At 37.8% G+C, this 14,843-nt stretch overlaps 1 protein-coding gene across 1 annotated transcript in view; it reads right to left on the reverse strand.

The window, feature by feature from the left end:
- The window catches only part of LRRC72 (leucine rich repeat containing 72), a 64,399-nt gene that overhangs the window by 41,364 nt on the left and 8,192 nt on the right, over positions 1 to 14,843 (reverse strand). Inside the window, exons 3-4 of the mRNA XM_004602301.1 lie at positions 14,022 to 14,095; positions 6,084 to 6,153 (exon numbers count right to left, since the gene is read on the reverse strand). Coding sequence (XP_004602358.1) covers positions 6,084 to 6,153; positions 14,022 to 14,095 — 144 coding nt within the window. The remainder of the gene's footprint in view (positions 1 to 6,083; positions 6,154 to 14,021; positions 14,096 to 14,843) is intronic.

A 14,843-nucleotide genomic window follows, 5' to 3' on the forward strand; every position in this document is an offset into this window, starting at 1 on the left:
ATCAAATATTGCCATTAGGTAAGTTACTTGCTTTTTTAGACATCCTTGTGGACAATGTGTGGGCACATAATTTAGAGCCAATCTAATCCATTGCATCTACTCTGAACACTGGATCAAGAACCAATAATGCCAAGAAGAGCCAGTTGAGTTTTTTCTGGTGGTGGTTGAGGTAACATGGGCAATGTTTCTTTCTATAGCTGTTGAACCTATGACAGTAAGTGGAGGTGTTCTGGGGTTACAACATGATGAAGAAAGCTGGGGCTTCTATTGATTGTCAAGTCAATAGTGCTTTTGCAAACCATTTTCTGTGATGCAGTTTTGACAATGAGTCTCTTAGATGCTAAGAACTTTCTACATTTGATTCATAAACTATTTAACATCTCCTCAGTGTACTTTAATATATGATTTTTTCTTTTAATTCTGCTGAGGATAAAAGACCCGTGCCCACTCTTGAAACAGGCTAACATCAAAGAGAATTACCTCACAAAAATCTGGGAAATGGTATAACCATGGAGTGCATTTGGAGTGCCCTGGAGATAGTCATCGTTTTGTATCATAAACCTGGCATCCCGGGAACACATGCCAAATGTGTTCATGTCCTTGAGGTGGTCCAGATACTGCTTTGCAAAATCACATGTTTTGGAACTTCTGTTTCTGTACTTTCCAAAAACATGGAGATTTTGGAGTGATCCCTAGAATTGGTTTTATTTTTAAAATGGGTTGGTCAGGCTAAGTTCTCACAGGAGTAACAACATGTAAACACACATTGCTGATGAAGAGAATGAGAAGGTCATGCATATCTGCAGTGGGAGAATTCAGGAAAGAGCCAGAACAGTGGGTGCAGGTGCAGCTATAGCAGAGTGAACTAGTAGGGAAGGTAGGAAAGAAAGTCAAATCAGGGGAATACGTTTTAGCTTACTTGCAAGAACTTGTCAGACATCAGCAGGCACCCATTGGCAGTTTGGAGCAGAGGAGTGACATGTTTGGACTTAGGTTTCCATTGATCACTTTGTCTACTCTATTAAAGATTTTTTGTTAGGATAGTTTTGTGCAGCCTTTCCCCAGAGGGCATCTGACAATATCTGGAAAGGTTACTAACTTATCCCTCTTGGGGGGATTCTCTTGGCTCTAGTGGGTAGAGGGAAGGAATGATGTTAAGCATCCAAAACTGCCCAGGTTGGTCCCCACAACCAAAAGTTATTCAATTGCAAAAAATACCAGTAGTGGGCCTGGGGATGAGTTTTGTTGTTGCTGTTGCTATTTGGGCCACACCTGGTAGTGCTCAGACTGTTTTCCTGGCTCTGTGCTCAGGGATCGCTCTTGGTGGTGCTTGGGGGACCATCTGGTACCAAAGATCAGACACAGGTTTGGCCATGTGCAAGGTAAGTCCTTACCCACTTACTATTACTCTGACAGAATGTGGCTCTATGAGAGAGCACCTGTCCTGCACTTAGGAAGTTGTACTGCCCCAAACTGCAGAAGGGGATTGCCCAGTCCCTAGCACCACAAGAAAAGTGTGTGATACCCAAGTAAATACACCACAACCAAGTGTGAAAACCCCAGTGCACTGAAACAACAATACCAAAACATATCAGTAATATTACGGTCAAAATATTCTAAGGTCAAAGACCCAGAGACCAGTGATTAAATAGCATGACAGAATTCTGAATTATTTCATAGTTATGTGCTTGAAATGAGACCAGAGAGGGAATATAGGACTTAAGAGATTTGCCTTGCATGTGGCTGACCTGAGCTTGATCCCTGTCACCACATCTAGTTAACTATCAGCAGGGGTGATTAAGTCCCAGGCAATGTCAGGCATGGTCCAATACCACCTCCCATCCCCCACCAAACACACTGGAAATACTATTTTTAAATGAATGATAATAGTTCCAAAGCTTAGAAAAATCTCTAAGTATTAGTTTTTGAAAATATACATTGAATTATAGAGTAGAGAAAAATACATCAGGATTTAAAACCTCATTTTAATGCTGCTCTTGTACAAGCAGTGAAAACTATGCATTTACTTGTACTTTATTTTAAAAATATGTGCAGTGCTTGAAAATAATATCTGTACTTTTCTAGTCAGAAATAAGTATTCAATCTAATAAAAACTGACTTTCATTCTCATATTTCTCTTTATGTAACCTAAAACTTTTTATATGTGCTTTCCCCCAAATCTATTACATATTTTGAATAAATCACTTAAAATAATAACTAGATAGATTATATATCTATGATTCATAATCATTTAGTAAACCCATTTTTGGGGGTGGAGAGCACATGTACTAGTGTTCAAGTCTTGCTTCTGGATCTTCTCTCAGGAATCACTCTTGGCAAGGCTCAGGGAACCATTTGGGGTATCAGGAATTGAATTCAGAGTGGCTGTGTGCAAGGCAACAGCTCTACTTACTATTGCCATGGCCTCATTTAGTTCATTTTATATAGGGGCCTAATTTCTTTTTTTGAGTACTCAAATATTTATAAAATTTAATTCTGTGAACAAAGTTGACATAAGGTCTCTATTTTTACCCTGAGGTAACAAAAACAGAAGAACATAAATTATCTGGAATTTATGGTAATTCTGTTCTTAAATATCTCTTATGTGCTACTATGGGGATTGTACTGCTCTAAATAATTTTTAGGACAGGTACATCGATGTGTAGATGAATAAATGTATACATACTTAAATGTGACTGAAGGAGTCAACTAAAGTTCTATATAATATATGAAAAATGTGTTTCCATTTTTCTATTAATTACTTAACAAATAGCATATTCAAATTATTTCAGTTTTTCAAATTATTAATTGTGAGGCAGGCAGGCTGATAGGGAGCTTCTGGCAATGCTTTCTTGGGGAACTATAGAGACATTGCCCTGTCACCAGCCACGAATTAGCCCATAGGTATGAAAGCCACGCTCCTTTGGAGATGCAGAAGTGATGGCACTGCCCAGATAAGGGCACTAATTCCCTTCAGGAAAGGAGAAACTCCAAGAAGAACCAATAACATAACTGTGATAACAAGCTATTGAGGACCAGCATGATTCAAAGCTCTTCCTTATGACAACACCCTGATCAACTTTGAAATGCATAAAGAACTCCAGGCTAAGAAGATTCAGAGATGATCCCTATATAAACCCTCCCCCAAAGCCATTTAGAGCTCTCTCCCTTCTGGGGTCTCCCTTTTGTACTCTTTTGAACACGTTCCCCCATCCCCCACCCCTGCTCTCTCTTCTGTCTCTCTCTGTCTCTCTGTTTCTGTCTCTCTGTCTGTCTGTCAGTCTCTCTCTCAAATTTCCCTATGCCCTATATATAAAGCTATTTTACTTTGCTATTCACTATAATCCTTTCCTCTTAAAATTCTTTTCTGTGAGGGTAGATGATGGATCTCAAAACCTGAGCAGAGGTTAAGACTTACTTTCCCTTTTTTGCAAAAGGCAATTTCTCTCTGACTCCATGGCTTGGAGGCTGGTCTCTCATTCTGGGCAACTCAGAGAAGGGAACACCAAGTAAAATGTGGTCGGAGGTCATGCAGGGGAAAGGTGATGCATGCCGAATGTAGACTAGAGACTGAACACAATGGCCACTCAACACCTTTATTTCAAACCACAACACCTAATCAGAGAGAGAGAACAAAAGGGAATACCCTGCCATAGTGGCAGTGTGGGGTGGGGGGAGAAGGGACTGGGGAGGGTGGGAGGGATGCTGGGTTTACTGGTGGTAGAGAATGGGCACTGGTGAAGGGATGGGTTCTCGAACTTTGTGTGGGGGAAACATGAGCACAAAAATGTATAAATCTGTAACTGTACCCTCACGGTGATTCACTAATTAAAAATAAATAAATTATATAAAAAAAGTACTGCAAACAATCCCTGAGCATCAAGTCAGGCATAGCCCCTCAGCACTCTGGGGTGCTGGTATGGAATTCTTTCAATGTTCTATGAATTTAATAGGTATGCTTTTTAGAAGACTGTTTAAATGATGGTGATCTTAGATGAAGTACAGTTACTCTATTGCATAAATAACCAAGTATCGAAAAATTAAATATTTTTCTGTGTTCCTTCTTTTCAAAACAAAATTCTCTTTAAAACAAAATAATTGGCAGTATATGAATTTCTCCCTACAACCATCATGTATCTATAAGTAAATCTTGCAAAAATTCAAGGACTGATTGGAGGTCTAGTCCTAGAAAGTCAACGAAAATTGCAACATGTCTAATTTATCTCTCCCTTTAGACATATTGCCAACATTTATATATGTTCTTTACTTCAAAACTGATGCTATTGACCACACAAAGTACACAAGAAAATAAAGATTAGTTTTTTGGCCATGCTTTATTATTTCCATCCTGTTCTACTCAGAGGTCTTATACTGTGACCCCTGATAATTTTTGGCAGAGTGTTTAAAAGAGTTTTGAGCTATATGCCTTCAAGTGGTGAATACACTTTTCAGTTGTTAGTTGTCTGAGCCTCAGAGGAATTAATATTTGTTCTCCTAGAAATTAGAAGCACTTTCATTTTCCATTTTCTACTAAGTTGACTTTTAAAAAGGCTGAAAATACTGAATTATTTTTATAAGCATGACTACTATTTAAAAACTCTATTCTGAGAATATTAATTACTGCTTGACAAGCAGACTACTGCTAAAACTGCAAATAAATTTAACCTGATGGTGTGGAAAATGGAAGTACAAATTCGCAATGCTAAGTCTGGATTATCAATTTAAAGGGGACATAATTTAAGTCTTTAATATTGAGGAACAATCTACTAACTAATTTTCACAATTGTTTGAGTCTGGATTTTTTTTCAGTCTCTCATTTTTGAATGGAGGGGACTGGGAGCTACCCCCAGTTTGCCCAGTTTGCCCACTAAGGACTAGACAGTGGCAGTGTACTGTCTCTAACCCAAGTTTCTTGAGGACAAACTTCAGTGCCTTGAGGATTTACTTTCTGTGGTTAGTGACATGGTAGCTTAATGACTGAAACTTCTTGTAGAAGCTACATTAGCTTGTGCTGCACTATGGCAATCTGACCTCTTTGGCCTATGGCATCAGAAACTACAGCTTCAGGGACCACTATCGGAGTGAGGTACTTAACAAGGGACAAGCAGCACTTTACAAGGGATTCCACTTGGGACTATAAGACCAGGAGACACTTGTGGTAAGTGACATTGAGATAAAAGGAGAGGTCAGGAGTATCCAGGAAAGAGAAATTAGCATAGGAGAGCTTTTGAACCCATAAGAGTCAAATTTGAACATCTATTTAATACAAAGAGATAAACTAAATACAAATTTTGAGCTTTTCTTAACTGTACCCTACTCTTCTCTATTGATTAAGAACTCTGGAGAAGGCATGGGTAAGATGAAAGGAAAATAACCAAATTAAAGTGGTCTTAGCTGGAAAAGGAAAGGATATGTGTATGTGCCCACATGTACATACGGGTGTTACATGCGAATGGAGATTAACACAGTTCATTAATAGTCTCTTTAACACTGTCATTTCTTTTTTCTTTCTTTCTTTTTTTTTTTTTTTTTTTTTGCTTTTTGGGTCACACCCAGTGATGCACAGGGGTTACTCCTGTCTTTGCACCCAGGAATTACTCCTGGTGGTGCTCAGGGGACCATATGGGATGCTGGGAATCAAACCTGGGTCAGCCGCATGCAAGGCAAATGCCCTACCCGCTGTGCTATTACTCCAGTTCCAAACACTGTCATTTCTAAACTGAGAAAATTACTATGATTCAAATGAGCCAGAAGAATTTTTATTAACTATGAGATATGAGAGAAGTACCCAAGTATTCTTCCGGGATCCAGAGAAAAAAATGTTTCCACTTAGCAGTTTTCAAAGGACTTTGGAGATAAAAGTAAAGCTGTAGTCTAATGTCATCTCATATGTTTTGTGATTCAATATACCAGCCCTATGTATATATACATAAACATATGTATGTTCACCTATATCTTTCATAAATTTAGAATATACAATATTAAAAATGTTTTTAAACTTTGCTTTCATAAAACCCATAACATTCAGATAGTCATTTGAATTAGTCATAAATTAGTCACTTAAAAATAAAACATAATACTACCTTGTTATGGTGCAGCCATAAATATTTTAAATATTTAAACCTAGAAAGATCATTGACTTCTGACAATTCCCTGAAAAGATGAGAAAGTCAACATTAGTAAAGATTTATTCAATCATGAATAAGGCTAGTCATATTCATATAGGTAACATGATTTTGGAATAACTGGAAAGGTCTTTATATTTGTCCTTTCAAAATTGCTGGCAAGCTTACACGCAAATGCCAATGTCTAAAGTTTCATCATTATAAATGCATTAATCCAAATAAGACAAATAATGTAGAGACATGTTTTATCACATTAGTAAAATTTTATACCTCATTGTAACTAAATTTATTAAGACCTCAATTAAAAACTAGTAGTACTAAGGAGAGGGCAACAGGAAAATGGTGCTATTTTCTAATACTGAACTTTAAATCTATGTAGGAAATGCACTGGCTTTTGTTTCAACAATGTTCTGCAGAATTCTAACTCTTAGAGTCAGCTTTTCATCTTGGTCTAGATTTAAGATAGAAAAATTACAAAATGCTAAGTGACGAAGACTGATTAAAGTGTTTTTAAAAAAAATTATCCCTTTTTTTGTTTACTAATAATATGATCAAAATTTATGCTTCTTTCTTCAACTGGGCAGGACTCTGGATGTCCCAGTGGTCCCAGACTTTGTTGCAGATGCATCAAAGTATCCGATACAGGATGAGGAAGGAGAGCTGTCAGCAGAGTAGGGCCACACCTCTTTCGAGGGCAGGTTTCTTGCTGACTGTGACTGGTATATTCAAATCTATTTTTTTTGTATATGGTAAAATTTGTGGGTCAGGAGTGGTATAGATATGTGTATATTAATAGAACACATATAGATTATATAATATGTGCCTGGCTCATTCACAGGTATACTTTAAAATACTGTTGATTAACTTTACATATATGAAATCATTCATGGTAAATATTTTCACAATAGTTTTGTCCTTGGGACACCAAGACACTAGATTTTTCTAATTTTTACAAAAACATACATGCTTTCTTTTTTTTTTAAGTTTTGGGGCCACAGTTGGCAGCGCTTGGGGCTCATTCCTGTCTCTGTGCTCATGGGTTACTCCTGGCCGAGCTTTGCAGATTATCTGGGGTGTTGGGAGTCAATTTAGGCTGGATGTGTACAAGGCTCTTCTATCACTCTAGCTTCCAAAACATGCATACTTTTTAAAAGCACATGAACAAACTTTCTTACCAAGGGGCATCTTATCAACTTTTCAAATTGAGAAATTTCAAACCTAAGCAAAGCTGTTTAATAAAATGGAAACTTATAATTTAATATTTGGCACACTTATTTCTTTTCTTGTTTTGGTATGATTTTGGTCTGGGGGCTACATTTTTAGTGTTCAGGTCTTACTCCTGTCTCTGTGCTCAGGTATCACTCCTAGTGGGCCTTGGGGATTGTGGAATGCCAGGGATTGAACCTGGGTTGGCCACATGAAAGGCGAGTTTCCCTACTTGCCATATTATTGCTCTGGCCCTTAGCCTCTCTTTTCTATTCATCATTTAATAGCTTTCTTGTTGAATTATTTAAAACTAAGTTAGACATATTACTGGTCTCCAATGTCTGTTCTGACATAAATACCCCCAAATCATATTTTTATGCACAACCAAGGTACCATAATACCCAAGGAAATAATTCAATAATATCATTTAATATGCCACTTATATTTAAATTCCTTCTGTTGTTCCCTACATTTTTCTTTTATTTTGCATCATTTTCGGTTTTGGGGCTACACCCAGTGATGCTCAGGGATTACTTCTGGCAGTGCTTGGGGACCATATGGAATGCCAGAGATAATATCTGAGTCAGCTTCATGCAAGGCAAGTACCCTACCTGCTGTACTTTCTGCCCCCTACATTTCTTTTAAAATTTATTTGATTAAATTAAAAAATGCTATAAACATTCATTACTTAGTCACTTTTCATTCCTTTCCTTCCATTGGTTATTTGAAAATTCCAGAATACTCATCCGATAAATATCTGTCTCACATTCATTTGTTTGTTTCCCTGTTTTTTTTAATTACAGTGTTGGTAATGCTGAATCACATCAGAATGATGTCATTTTGTCATACTTTTAGTGATGTTCAGTTTAACATTTAGTAATGTAGGCATCTGTCAGGTAAGTCATTGTAAAAGTACTGACTTCATCATAGAAAAATAATTAAGGGGTGAGGTTGTAACTCTGTGGTACAGAACATGTCTTTCATGCATGAGATCCTATGTTTGATCCCTGGTTCTGCAAAACAAAACAAAAACCACTCTAACGTCCTTCTCTCTCCACACAGTCCCTGGTAATAACAAGATCAGCAGTATCTTATAATATACACATATACATACATATATACATAATAGGGTTCGGATTGGTGCTTGGTGCAAGGGTGCTTATCCTGCACGCAGCTGACCCAGACTTTTTTTCTTTTGTAGGAGTACTGCTATTTATTCAGTCATTGATTAAGCTGATTGAATTGGGCATAAACTCCACATTACTTTTTTAAATTCTATTTTGAATATTAACTTTATTTTATCATTTTATTATTATCCCCCCCCCCTTTTGATTCACTGTGCGATACAGCTACAAAGCTTTCACGTTTGAGCTTCGGTTATATCATCATAAAACATCCATCCCTTCACCAGTGCACACTTTCCACCACCAAAATCCCCAGTATTCCACCCCCTCTCCCTGCCCCATTCCAACCCTTCCCCTGCTTGTGTGGCAGACAATTCCCCCATACTCTCTCTATACTTTGGTTACATTTGATATTTCGACACCAGTCTCACCACCACTCAAATCTGCCCCCCGAAAAAAGATTAGTGTTGTATTGCTTGTTATAGATAGAATGTAATGTCCAGGAAATTCTGTGTCATTCTCTTCCGGGAGCTTTAGTTTATAGTCTCTGGGTCTTGGCCATTGATGAGATTACATGGCACCAGGGGTAGTTTGTGGGTGTGACTGCCAAGCTTCTGGAAAACTGGGGACCTGGGGGAAGAAGGCCCAGTCCTGATCCAAGCGGGCTTGGAAATCTCAATCACAGGTTCCCACATATTTGGGTTTTCTGCCGGTCTGCTCTCTGGTGAGGTTCGTCCCATTTTGGGTGAGGCTTGTGCCCTTTTGGGTAAGGCTTGTCTGAGCATGTGGAGAGTGGCCTTGGACATGGTGGTGGTTGGGTTCTGGAGGTTTTGGCTGCTGGGGTAGGGAGGGGAAACTCAACTTACCCCCCTCCGAGGTGCCCGGGTGAATACAGTCTGGCACCGGGTCAGGGCATTCTGTAGTGCTCTCTTTTGGGAGCTTTAGTTTATAGTGTCTGGGTTATGGCCATTGATGAGATCACACGGCACTAGGGGCAGTTTGTGAATGTGACTTCCAAGCTACAGGAAAACTGGGGACCTGAGGGGAAGAGGTCCTGATCCAAGTGAGCCTGGATCTCAGTCATGGGTTCTCATATACCTCTGTGCTACAGTAAGCCCTAACTGCATCTTTTGATCTCTTTCAAGATTAATGAATCTCTGATATAAAGCCAATAAAAGAGTTTATATAGCTGAGCCTGAGGTGGTTTGTGGGTGTGTCTCCCACATACCTAACTTTTGTCTGTTGATTCTTGGTTAACTTGGCCCCAAGTTGTTAGGGTCTGGCCAAAGGCACAGCAGCAATTTTGTAGTATCTGGAATTCTGAAGGCATCATAAAGCTGCAGATGCACTCACCCCACAGGTACAGGTTTACCTGCTGGTGGCACCATAACCCCTGACCCAGGTTTGATCCCAGCACCCCATATGGTTCCCTGAGCTTGCCAGGAGTGATTCCTGAAGACAGATCCAGGAGTAACCTAAGCACTTCTGGGTGTGGTCCCAAACCCAAAATAAATAAAGTACTATATACGTAAAACTCTGAGACTTCACACATACATTGTCTGTCTATCACTACTTACTTAAAGGCTTTAGCATCCATTTAAATTCATTGGAATTCTCTAAAGAATAAAGAATTCTTATAGATAGAATTCTCTAAAAAATACTATCCTCCCCCACACCACCATCTTATGTTCATATTCATTCTTTTACCAATACTGCTCAGATTTGAGGGTTTTTTCTTAATCCTTTATCCTTTTTTTTAGAGCAGGGATGTGTTTGGGGTTACATGCGGCAGTGTTCAGAGATTACTCCAGGCTTGCACTCAGGAGTCACTCCTGGCAGTGCTCAGGGGACAATATGGGGTGCTGGGAATCAAGCCTAGTTTGGCCACATGCAAGGCAAGCACAGTGCCTGCTTGTATTATCACTCTTGCCCCTGATACTTTGTGTATATCATTGCACAATAATTAAAGAATGTTAGTTTAGGTACTCCAAAAATAAAGCAATTGTCATATGATAAGAAAAACTCAAATGTTACTTAAAGGATTTCTTCAAGAACTTCCCAGAAAAGTTAATGATTTTCTTAAAATTATTGATTGTCAAATTACTGTCATTAATTTTTGAGAATCGGTGGCACTAAATTATTCATTTTTTATATTTTATCACAAATTAATTTCCTTAATTATTATTTGTAAAGCATAGCACAGCAGGTAGACTGTTTGCCTTATACACGGCTGACCAGGCTTCACTTCCTCTGCCCCTCTTGGAGAGCCCAGCAAGCTACCGAGAGTATCTTGCCTGCATGACAGAGCCTGGCATGCTACCTGTGTCATATTCAATATGCCAAAAACAGTAATAATAAGTCTCACAATGGAGGCATTACTGGTGCCTGCTCGAGCAAATTGATAAGCAACAGGATGACAGTGATACAGTGATACAGTAAAGCATATCACACTTTTTTCAAAAAAAAAATTTTGTTTTGGGGTCAGATCTGGTTAGTGCTCAGGAGCTAATCCTTTAGATTAGGGGCTTAGAGGACCATGGACGCAGTTGTCGGGGATGATGTGAACTCCAGCCCTTTGAGCTCTCTCTGGCCCTGCCTTAAAAAAAATCATATACCTATAGGTAGCTTGCCGTAACTGTTTGTTTCTGAGAAATAAAGGGGGGAATACTACATAATTGTGAATAAAGTGGGATAGTGGATTTAATTGATATGGAAATCATCAAACTCAGGTGTTTGGGAATCATTATTCCTTAAGAAATGAGAGGGCTCCTTTAGAATTTCTACCCCCAGCCCTATTTTCTATGATATACTGAGGAGAGATAACATTTTCACACCTGTGGTGCCAAAGCCCTCTGTAATCTTTACTTGTGAGAATCCACTGATGTCATATAACACCAAGTCAGGTAGGAAGGTGACTGCTTCTCCTCTCTGGGGAGAGTTTTGAGGCATCTTGGGTGAGGTGACAACTCTGAATAACATACTTCCCACAGACTAATGCTATAAAGATCTGTTGCGGGCATAAACCTCCTTAGATCTCAAAGGTACATCACCGCCAACGGTTTCTGCCCGTTTCTGACTTTTTAGAGCTGGTGCCTACTCAGAGATCAGCCTCTGCAGCTCTCCAGGGCGTCTCCCTGGCACTGTGGTTGTTACTGGGCCAGGGAGAGCTGATGCCTTTCCTCAAAGTGAGCAGCTGAAATGGTTGTCCTCACTGACAGCCTTCAGAGCTGGGAATGGACGAATGATTGAAGAGGCTTTTCCCACACAAGTGGAGGTTTTTTCAAGAGAGGCTTTTCTTGACTGGGAGTCGCCTGCAGGCCAGGGATGAATTCCACCCTTCTGACACTATGGTTTCTCTGTGATGGATTCTCAGGCTCACTTTGATGACTCACACAAGGCATGTTTCTTGTGCTGGTCTGTGTTAGGTTCACTTCGACAGAGATGGTGTTCTAATATTAACTGTAATCAAATATTGTGAACTACTTTATAAAAAAATAAGATTCAACAAAATCCTTTCTGAGTACTGGCTAGATGGCTAACAAGCTCAAAGTGATTCAGTTTTGAGGGTACTTTCAAGTTACAGAGGTTGCGTATGCAGATAAACCTTTCCTAAATCAGTAATAGGTTGCAACATTTTTAGGTGAGAACAATAGAAGACACAGAGTAAAATTTCTGTTACTAATTGTGACCATCACTTGTGTAGTATATCAAGCAATAGTGCATGCTGTTATTATGATTCTTCAAAGACTCATCAATAACATTTTTTCCATTTAAAAGGGCATCAAAACTTTGGCAAATAACCCAGTTTGCTGAGTTTATTTGTGTCTGGACTATGAAGCTTTTCTTGTATCCACATTGATTAAGTGCTAATTTTGTGTTTTAAGATTTAAAAAACCCTTGTTTTCCTTAATTGGTAAAGCCACTAATTACCGTTTGTCAGAGGATCAATATTTCTAATTTGTGTCTAGTGTTTTATTTTTTCTATTATAATCTACTTATCCTTGTTTCCAGTAGTGCACAGTTGTTAAAATTGCAAATATTTAGATATATAATCCTTTGGCCATGTGAAATATTTGTGATTATTTTGAAACTAACTGATCTACTGAAAGATTGAAAGCATGACTTTATGTGTGGCATAATTTTCTATCATGTCTGCCCCATTGTAAAATACAGCTATTTGAAAGTCCTAAATTGGCTAGCTATTAGCTTTTATTTCCTTACTACCACTGGACTCAGGGAAGCCATTACAAAGGTAAATAATTTTGTCTACATTGGTAAAGTGAAAATAAATACGTATAACAAAAAAAATGTTTGTTAGTAAATGAGTTTCTATTTTTTTTTTAAATAATTTACCTTAAATTACTAGAGGTAAAGTGTTTGACTTAATTGATAAAGTAGGATATTTTATTTAAATATTAAATATCTGAGTTCCAAAGACTACATATGAATACAAATATGTCTTCAAGCTATTTTACAGTAATGCTATGCAGACTTCACAATGACTTAAAAAGGTTAAAAGTTTATTGTATACTACAACACAAACTCTGACTTCCAGGTGTCTCTATATCTTCAGTCAGTGAAAACTGAAATCAGAGTCCAGTCTAACCCATAATTGGTCTGATCCAATCCTCTTCCCTGTACACCTCTTACAGACACTGGGAACACCCTATAAGAGACTCTACCTGGTGGCATGCCACTCTGGGAGTTGGAGTAAAATCAAAGAAATAAGGGGATTTTCTACTAGCTGGTAAAATGAATAAAGAGTTGTTAGCTAGGGGTTATAGTATAAAAGAGGTCATCACTATAGTGCAGGGGTTTGAGTTATTTTGCCCTTAATGATAGTATCAATATTAACCCACTAATCCTCATTGATTGCTATGGTGCACTAAATCCTTTCATACCTTTACTAACTCACCTTATCTTCATAACAACCCTGTGAAGCAGATAAGAGTGTTACAAATAGGTACTGTGGTTGCCAGAAAAAAAATACCAGAGAAATGCCAGAAAAAAATGCCAGAGAAATGAATGATGTTCCAGTGCTATCTGGTACATGCTTATACTTAAAAAAACAAACAAAAAAAAAACAAAAAAACACTTCTAGGAACTCTACACATAACTGGACATTCTTTTTTTTTTTTTTCACGTTGTTTTTAGATGCATCTGTGCCCAGGGCTTACTTCTGGCTCTGCATTCAGTGATCACATCTGGTAGAGTTGGGTGGAGAGTCAGGGGGGACCATATGTGGTGTCTTACCTACAGTACTAACTCTCTGGGTCTTAATATTTTATTTGATAAATGTGACACCCTACAGGGGCTTGTGTAACCTATGCCATAATGACCCATCTGGAAGGGATAGAGCTAGGATTAATCTCCATCTGGTTCTATATGTTTTGTTTTGTTTTTAAAATCTATTTTAATATTCTGCCTCTCCCTTAGAGGTTGTATACTCCAAAAATTGGTAAAAAAAATAGTACGTGATACTGATATCATAATGGAAAAGAAATTTGGATCTATTCAACATTATAACATAAGGTGCTCTTCTATTTCTTACATAAAGTACACTTACTTTTGAGAAAGGAATAGCTCAAAGACATCAGCATCCCTCTTGTGACCACATATCTTTAGTTGATCTTCAACTGCCTGATAACATATAATTAATCTGTCAAGCCACATTCCACTGTGCAAAAATACTGAGACATTTGCAGTCAATAACAATAACGTCTACAGGAAGATCAAAAGAAAGGTGAATATGGAGGCAACCACTCTAAACTGATAAATTCCAACACTACAATTATATATTATTTAATCATTTTTGTGGTTGAATTTCATTATCCTTAATCCTGGGCTCAGATGTGTAAATAATTTTTAATCAAAGAGAAAAAATTGTGTATGTATATGTACAGACCAAAAACAACTTTTCAAATCTCTATGAGGCATGATAATTGGATCTTTAAATAATTACTCCTAAATGTTCTTTCAAACATAGAGAATTAATATTTAGTGGATTTTCCATATTTGTATAAAACACCCAGAATTAGGGTTGCAGTTGAATGAAATATATAGATATATAATCTCATAAATTTTATAAGACAAGATTCATTTTTGTTCCCACTCTAACGTACTTGTATCCAGAAAGTGCTCAGCAAATATTAGATGAACAAAAAAGTGAATATGTCACTTTTCTTGGACAAAATGAATGAATCCTTTGCTCTGCAAAGGAATTGTTTAATTTTTCATGAATTATTGGCATACTTGAGCCATAGGAAATATTTTTGTAGAAAAGAAAATCATAGGCTTCTTTTTGAAAACCCAAACTAGAAACAACCACTTAAAATGATTTCTTCAATCATTTCAAGCAAATTACAAAGTAACATTTCTGTGCCACATT

The sequence above is a fragment of the Sorex araneus genome, chromosome 1, assembly GCF_027595985.1.
Source record: "Sorex araneus isolate mSorAra2 chromosome 1, mSorAra2.pri, whole genome shotgun sequence".
NCBI lineage: Eukaryota > Metazoa > Chordata > Mammalia > Eulipotyphla > Soricidae > Sorex > Sorex araneus.